General features: G+C 48.2%; 1 protein-coding gene across 1 annotated transcript; it reads right to left on the reverse strand.

Moving 5' to 3' along the window:
• LOC105043159 (LRR receptor-like serine/threonine-protein kinase RGI2) lies at positions 1-3,841 on the reverse strand. Its single transcript, XM_010920596.4, has 2 exons — positions 916-3,841; positions 1-827 (listed from the first exon to the last, which is right to left on the reverse strand). The coding sequence occupies exons 1-2, from the start codon at positions 3,062-3,064 to the stop codon at positions 298-300; spliced, it is 2,679 nt and encodes an 892-aa protein (XP_010918898.2). The 5' UTR covers positions 3,065-3,841; the 3' UTR covers positions 1-297.
• Between the last annotated feature and the right edge of the window lie 4,981 nt (positions 3,842-8,822).

Below are 8,822 nucleotides of genomic sequence, written 5' to 3' on the forward strand. Positions count from 1 at the left end.
ATTTGATGTCAGAGACGTTTAGAAGAATCAAGCAAACAAACTACAGTAATTTACCACTAAGGGTTAATGGTCATGGGAACATAATCCATATCAGTACTTCATGTATTGAATAAATTCTGAACAGCATTGACCCTTCTTTTTTGATTTGTTGCCGCCCTCTGACTATACCAACAACCAGAACAAATAATGTATCTTCTTCTTTACAGTCCCACCACCACCTTTCCAAGGCAATGCTGAGCAGAGGTAGAACCGAATAAAGGCCAAAATAAAAGAAAACATAAGAGAGACTATCAATTCTCAGGAAGGATGACTAGAATTGTAACTAAAGGGTGATTTTGCCTTGGAGGAAGAGTAGACAGTAGAAGCAGACAGGCTGGTGTTGTTACTGTTGTTGCTATTGATGCTACTCTGTTGGCACAACAGTGTAGTCGATGTTGAGGTTGTTGCATTTGCCACAGTCGGGGATGGTGATGAGCCCTTGAGAAGAACGTCCACCTCCTTGCAATACTCCTCCCTTTCATGTCGGATCTCCTTGAGCATGGCAGCCACATCCTTCATTGTCGGCCGCTCATCGGGGGTGGGGTTCACACACAGCAGAGCCACGGCGAGAACCTGCAGCATCTCCTCCACCTCTGAATCTGGCCGCCCCCTTAGGCCCAGGTCGAGCACCTCCCTGCTCCCCTTCCTCCGCCTCACCCAGTCCACCACATGCAACCCATCGGGGATCGTCGGATCGATCGGCTGCTTCCCTGTCAGCACCTCCAGCACCACCACGCCGTAGCTGTACACATCGCTTTTCTCGGTGATCTTCAACATATATCCATACTCTGCAACAACTTGAGTCAATTATCCTTTCACTAGCCAATGAAACAGTAGAATTTCATATTAGGATGGGAGAGAAGCAGGAAAACCAACCAGGGGCAATGTAGCCATAGGAGCCAGCGACGGTGTTGGAGGACCGGCCAAAGTCCCCATCCTCAACAAGCTTGGCGAGGCCAAAGTCGGCGATGTAAGGATCGAAGTCGAGCCCGATGAGGATGTTGTTAGCCTTGATGTCCCTGTGGACTATTGGTGGAACACAGTCATGGTGAAGGTAAGCGAGGCCCTGCGCTGCCCCGAGGATGATCTTATACCTCAAGTCCCATTCAAGTGAGAAGCCATTGCGCTCATGAAGCAGCCCTCCAAGGCTTCCATTGGCCATGTAGTCATACATGAGCAACCGCGTGCTCCTGTTCCAGCAGCAACCAAGAAAGCGCACAATGTTCTTGTGCCGGACCGAGCCGAGCGTCTGCACCTCAGCTGAGAATGAGTCCCGGACTCTGTTACTATTGCCATCGACTTTGCTCGCCGGAGCTGCTGCTCCAGTGCTGGGCCAGAGCTTCTTGACGGCAATCACGTCCCCATTGTCCATGCTGACACGATAGACGATCCCGGAGCAACCTTTTCCGATCACGTTGGCGTCGACGAGGCTCCGCACCACCTGCTCGACCGAGAAGCTCAGCTTCTGGAATGGTGTGAACTGCCATGGCCACGACAGCTCTCCGCCCATCTCCGAGTCGTTGTCCTCCCCGCCCTTCCCTCCTCCCATCCTCCTAGCTCTTATAACTCCGATCATACCGAGAACCATTGCCACCGTCGCGGTGATCAGCAGCGCGATCGCCAGCTTCAGCCTGCGCAACCTCCTGCTCCCCTCTTGTGCTGTCATCACTTGCTGGCCATCGTCGTCCACGCTCACGAAGCACACATCCCCGCCGTGAGTGCAGAGCCCTTGGTTGCCGGCGAGTTCGGAGGCTGATAGCTGGCGGAAGAGCTTGGTGTCAGGGAGGTAGCCGGTGAAGTTGTTATTAGAGACATTGAGAGAGACCAGATTCTCTAATCCGGCAAGCGGGGCCAGGCTGCCGTCGAGCATGTTGGAGGAAAGATCGAGCATTGATAGCTTGTTGAGTGCTGAAATGTTATCCGGGATCGGTCCGGTGAGCACATTCCTGCTAAGATTCAATGCAATGTCAAGGCTCTCAATCTGGAAGAGCTCGTTGGGGATGCTGCCGGAGAGCTGGTTACTGCTGAGGTCCAGCAATTCCAGGCTCGAACACTGGCCGAGCGACTTGGGTATCGGCCCGGACAGCGAATTCCCGCTGAGCACGAGCTTGTTCATCGCCACGAGCTTGCCGAAGCTATCCGGGATCGGGCCGGAGAACTGGTTGAGCGACGCGTCGAGCACCTGCAGTGCGGCGATGGAAGTAAGCGAGGCAGGGAGGGCGCCGACGAGAGTGTTGTTGCTGATATCGATCATCTGGAGACGGGAGCAGTTGCCGATTTCAGCGGGGACGGAGCCGGTTATCCTGTTGCCGGCGAGGTCGAGAAAGTTGATACTTTTGAGACCGCCGATTTCCGAAGGTATTTGGCCCCCAATGCGGTTGCTGCCGAGGCGGAGACGAACAAGAGAGCCGCAGCGGCCGATCTCCAGCGGAATGGAGCCCGAGATATCATTGGATAAAAGAAGCAACTTGGTGAGGTTGGGGAGGAGGAAGAGGCCGGGAGGAATGGGCCCGGTGAGGTGGTTGTGAGAGAGGTCAAGCGCTTGGAGATTGGAAAGAGAAGCGATGGAGGGAGGAATGGCGCCCTCGAGCTGGTTCTGCCATGCCAAGAGAACGGTGAGGGAGGAGAGAGCGCCGAGCTCCGGCGGGATGAGGCCGGAGATCTGGTTGGTGTCGAGCTGGAGCTGGGAGAGGGAGGAGAGGTTGGCGAGCGACGGCGGTATCGAGCCAGAGACGTTGTTGTCGCTGAGCATGAGGTCCTGGAGACCGGAAAGCCTGCCGAGGGATGCCGGGATGGCGCCGGAGATGGAGTTGATGGAGAGGTCGATGGACAGCAACGACGAGAGATTGCCGAAGGAGTCAGGGATGGGTCCGGAGAGCGAGTTCTGCCATAAGAGAAGGCGTTCGAGTCGAGGAAGCCGGCTGAGGGAGGACGGCAGAGGGCCGGAGAGGGAGTTCTCGTAGAGGAAGAGGTTGACGAGGGAGGAGCAGTTGCCGAGCTCCGGGGGGATGGAGCCGGAAAGCATGGCAGTGTAGATGGAGAGAGTCTGGAGGTTGGAGAGCTGGCCGAGGGAGGCGGGAATGGGCCGGAGATCTTGGTATCGGCGAGGCCGAGGACTGAGAGGTTGGCGCAGCGAGAGAGGGAGGCCGGGATGGGGCCGGAGAGGTCGTGGTTGCCGCCGGCGCGGAGGGACTCGAGGCGGGAGAGGTTACCGAGGGAGTCCGGGAGGGGCCCGGAGAGGCGGTTGTCATAGAGGAGGATGTGTCGGAGGGAGGCGGCGCCGCCAAGCGCCGCGGGGACAGGGCCGGAGAGCTGGTTGGAGTTAAGGATAAGGGAGTGCAAAGCAGGGAGGCGGGAGAGGGAGGGGGGGATGGGGCCGGAGAGGGAGTTGGAGGAGAGGTCGAGGAGGGTGAGGAGGGAGCAGGAGGAGACGTCGGTGGGGATGGAGCCGGTGAGGTTGGCGTCGGAGACGACGAGGGCGGAGAGGGAGGGGAGGGCGGTGCAGAGGCCGGCGGGGAGGGGGAGGGCGAGCGACACGGACTGGATGGTGATGGAGGTGACGGCGCCGGCGGGGTCGCAGGCGATGTGGGTCCAGTTGCATGGGCTGGAGTCTGATGGGTTCCAGTCCGAGAGAACTCTAGGAGGAGAAACGGTCGAGTTGATCCAGCTGTATAGAGCGATGACTTCAGGATTGGTAGATGAGATTGTAGCAGAAGAAGAGAAAGATGGTAGTCGGAAAAAGAAGAAGACGAAGAAGAAGCGGAAGAGTTGGCGGAGGAGGAGGAGGCATGGAGATGATGAAGCGTGGTGTTGCCTCGATCTCGGCATCATCGACTCCTCGGCTTCAAATCCCAACTAGCTCATGGGAGCTCTCGCTTCTTATTTTTGCGTTGGGTCTCTCCCTCTCTCTCTCTCCCTTTCGCTGCCTTGCTTGTGTCTTAAACCTCAAAACTAGCAGGCACGATCATCTCATCCTTTTTATTATTATTTTCTTTATCCTTTTAGTGTATACAAGCATGTTATTCCAAAGGGGCTTATGGGGATAGTGTTCCATCTTGTGGCAGTGGTGTGGATTTCTTACTCATGTTTAATATATTTGACAGGCTGATGGGATGGTAGAGAGGGGGGGAGAATAGAAAGATGTTGGATCGCGTCACGCCCAAGGGGAGCAGCAGGGAAGAGGCGACACCATGTGTGGGTGTTTGCATGCGGTGGTGGGGCGGCGAAACGCTCACTATTTGAACTGCTATTTTTACTAAAAAAATTTATACGGATTCCCGTGGGTGTGGTGGGTGTTAGAAACGGATTCCTACTCCATTCCTGGGACACGGAGCATCTTGGCCCAGAGATAGTGTCCTCATTTTGGGCTGAAGAATATGGCCTTGTGACTTCTGAAGCTTCATATGATATCACGTCATTTGATCAGTCTATCACTGCTTACTGTTTCTTCTATTATCTTGTTGATAGTTTGCAATTTTCATCTTCTGACTTTTTCCGCCTCTCCTCAAGGCTTAGATGGCCTGGGGCTTGGGGCTGGTCTGGATCCAATGCTTATTTAATTGATGCAGAGAAAGATCCTGTTCTTGTCTTGGGGGAATGGTCATTTATGAACGCAGGGCGCGTTTAAACTGTTTGCGGAATTGATGGTGGTTGCAGTAGGCGAGTGAGGTGCGCCCTTCTCTGATCAAATCAGATAAGTGGCAGGTAGATCGGATCATATATAACGAAAATTGATTGAATGCGCATTGAATACAAAAAAATTATGAATCTCAATTTAATTTATTTATTTAAATAAATTAAATTTTAAAATTCGAATTCCATCTATTTACTAAGCATGTTATCTTATCCGACATGTTTACAATCTATTTATAATTTATTAAAAAATAAAATTTAATCTATTTAATAATTTATTTAAAAAAAATTAAAAAAATTTAAGATCTCTCCAACCTCCATCTCCGCAGCATCTCTGTCTGACCATCTCTCCAGTCTTTGCTGTTGCTGCACTCTCGACCACCTTCAGTTTCATCCGATTAGTCGTCTTCATCGCACTCTCGCCTCCCGCTCCATTGGATTGGAAACCATCGCCGCACTCTCACCGAAAGGCTCAAAGAGGTTGTCATCGCGAGTGGAGCCTATTAGAGAGCTGCTGGTCAAGAAATAGGGCACGCTGAAGCCTCCAAATTAAAATCTCCTATTTTCATTCCTCCTTCCAACTCAAAGGAGAGAGTTTTCCAAGCTTACAGTAGCACTGCTGCGTTGTTCGTCTAGATGGGCGCCTACCATGGCGGCCCCATCATCTTCATCGTCGTCGGCCTCGCCTTCAAACCCACCCACGTCTTTAGCACCCCCTGGTTCAAATGCGAGTGGGTCTCCAACAACTCCCCCGCTGCTTCGGTCCCATCAAGGCTTACAATATGCTCCTTGGCTGGGGCTACGGCCACTTCTACACCATCGTCATCGTCAATTGCACATTCCTTCCAACCTCCGCCATCTCTCACTTAGATTAAGAGAAGTAAAGCATGGCGAGAGGATCACAGAATGGAGAGTGAGATGGGGGAGGACTAGGGGTGACGGTGGACCATGGCATGGAGGAACACGGACAACAAGGGTGACGCTATGGGTGGAGGAAATCATGAGCCTCAGTTCGGCATGGAAGAGGGAGGCAACAGGGGTGAGGCGGTGTCACCATGAGAAATTAGGGCCTTTTAGTTTTGGGGAAGGAGAAGAAGAAAAGGACGAAGCGAAAGGAGGCAAGTTCCATTGATGAAATTTCGTAGGCGACGGTCAGAAATGGATCAAAATTGAAATGGGCTCAAATTTACTACAGCAAATTGAAATGAGCTGTCCAAATATTCTAAATAAAAATTATAAACAAGTGAAACAGATTGGATAGGTTTAGAAATTTAAACTCAAATCTGATCTATTTAATAAATGAGTTAAACAGATCGATCGATTTACGATTATAATACATTTAAGATGGATCAAATATGTATTGAATTGATGGGTCGGATCGTATTTGTCACACTTAGTCGCAATATGTCTCAAAGGCCCCGCTAAGTATGAAACTGGTGCAACTGATGTCACCAAATTGGTCATCTTGGCCGGTTATAGCTTTTGTGATGGTGTTCGGATCCCATATAGTTTACAAGTCGAACACCATGAGCAGATTGGGGGCTGGATCACATAGATTGGAACAGTGACGACACTAGAATTCCGGTCTCTTACCGTTCCCATGCAACGCAATCTCGGAAAGCCATGGTCAGGATGTTATGCTGGTCCACCTAGGGTTTGTGAGTAGAGTGTTGAAAATGCTAAGCAGGGTTCCAATTCAAGATATCAGTAATTGATGTCTATGTGTATCGTGTATTCCGCCCACTAATTGCTGCCTAGATGGGGGCCGATCAAAGTGAACATTTAAGTTCGTGTTCATGGGAGGAAATAAGTTTTGTATTGCATGATATATATCAAGCTATTTATTTCTGTGAAGCGTTGATTTATCTTAACTTGTTTGATATGCCTTCTCTATTTGTTTGGCCAGAGCATCAATGTGTGAAACATCAAAGTTTGGAAGGTTGACTGTTTATTCTCAAGTTGACACCAGCTTATAATTGTTTCTGAGACGTGAGGGGCTTATTGTTGAACTGAAAAACCAATCGGTGGGTAGGCAAGAAGCCTGGCTATCTTCTTAATTATATAATTTAAGTTCATGCAATCGAAGGTTTATGCTCTTTTGACAATTTCTTTTTTACATAATATATCTATTATTTTCAAATTCAAAAGCCATGTCAAGTCAGATTTTTAAAAGTATTTCCGTTCTCAAGGAGCTAAAAATAAATTAATTTAACATTCAATTTAGAAAAGAAAAATTAAAAAAAAGTAAAATGATATCCTGGTATGAATATGTATATATTTTTTACACTCTCATCTAACATCTCAACTGTCATTACCTTGTGAACATCTCTACACTCAAAAAAAAAAAAATAATATAAGTCTAGCTCACGGCAATCTAGGCTTTTCATCTAAACACCAACAAAATATGTCTGCACTGATTCTTTAGCATTACCACCCCTCTATCTAACCAAGACTGAGCTCTAGAGTTTTGTCTTTTCACATAGTGAGGTATCTACCTTTTATTCCAAACACACAATTACCCTCTATAACACTTGCATCTACTTATTTTATGCATGCCTTCATATGTCCATCACATGCTTGCACCTGCTACTGACCTTTAAACATTGATTTATTCAGTAAAACAGAGATCAAACCGTAGCCATAATGTTCGTGCTTCAAAGTTATCTGCACCACGCCTCCACCACCACCCACTCCCCCTCCTGTTCAAGAGTTTAAACTCCATTCACCCACATCCCGAGGCAAAAACTACATGTGGCGGTGGATTCCAACACTTACTCCACTTTACCCTCCCTTCTCTTCCCTTCCCCAAGCATTAGAGTCACATTAATATTATAATAATCTAATGGTATTGCCATTCTTCCACCATGGCTCGTGACTCTTATCTAATTAAGTCCAAAAAGAATAGCCCTTGCAGTACCCATTTAAGGCTTGGTGGACCTAAAAGAGTTCACAGACAGCCACCCTCCTTAGCCTACAGAACAGTGAGGGAGTAAAGCTAAACGGCGCTGCTCTAAGCCCTTTTTTTTTCAGGGTCTAAAGCCTCGGGACACTCCCCCACTCGAATCTATCCACGTTTTCCCTGTCCCTCCCCCCACCACCCTCACCTAATATAATGCTGAGGCGACGAGAAGAAGCTAGCCTTGTAGTCCTTCCCAACTTTTTATTTTAAATGAGAGAATTATATAATGGGGTTGTGATACATAATGTGATCTCAGCCAAAGTTAAAGAAAGAAATGTCGTTTAATGAGTCTCACGTGACCAAGGCCATAAACAAACCACACCATCCACTTAAAAAGTATAAAAGGAGGGAGGAGTAAATATATAAAGATATAGACAGAGGAGGGGCTTCTTAACTGTTGGCTTAGGAGCAATCCAAGGCCAGGCACAAGTGGATGGCACGAGGGAAATTTTACTCGCTAGGATAAGCATCCGAGGTTAAAGAGACAGAAGGTTGCTTAATGAGCGTCACGTGCCTCTGCCATTGGACGTAACCTCTGTCCAAAGTTTAAAGTGAAAAAATGAGGAGAGTTTATATATAGCTTCCAAGTTATCAGTGAAGGAGACCAAAGCATGAGGCGGAAACTTTTGCAGCCACCGCCCCATTGGACATAGTAGATTGGTGATATCTTGGTTCACCATCCAAGCTTGTGCCTTTTACCATTGTAACATCTAATCATGAATCTTTTTCAACAAGTAATGACCAGGACACCCCGTGACATGGTGCGTCATAAGCTTTCTCATTAGGGAAAAAAAAAAAGATTAAGATATCAGACTACCTGCTTGTCACCTTGCTGGATTTAGAGGGCATAAGGGTGCAAGTTGGATGGTTATATTATATATGATGTTTCTTCTACTGATTTACAGATGACAAGGATATAGATATGGATCTGAAAAGATCTGATTGGATCATGTTACTCTGAGTTAAATACAAAAATGCAGGGTTGATATGTGCATGTTGAACCAAACTTTGAGAAAATCCAATCAGGTCAAAATTGTTAAAAAACAATTGAGGTCGGAACTGGATCACGGTCACTGGATAAATTACTGGCATCCATAGTGTCATTTTGTTTTAATGTTGCAACGGCTAGTAAAAAAAGTTTCTAGGCAGTGTGTTTGCGATATAGATGAATTAATGTAATGAACTGCAAAGC

Source organism: Elaeis guineensis, chromosome 4, assembly GCF_000442705.2.
Source record: "Elaeis guineensis isolate ETL-2024a chromosome 4, EG11, whole genome shotgun sequence".
In the NCBI taxonomy this organism is placed as follows: Eukaryota; Viridiplantae; Streptophyta; class Magnoliopsida; order Arecales; family Arecaceae; genus Elaeis; species Elaeis guineensis.

Bases quoted from the DNA above. Each gene is read 5' to 3' on its own strand.
- LOC105043159 (XM_010920596.4), bottom strand. From the start codon at position 3,064: ATGCTTTCCGGCTCCATCCCCCCGGAGCTCGGCAACTGCTCCTCCCTC. The intron at 828-915 runs GTTGGTTTTCCT...AAGTTGTTGCAG, and splicing joins CTATGGCTACATTGCCCCTG to AGTATGGATATATGTTGAAG.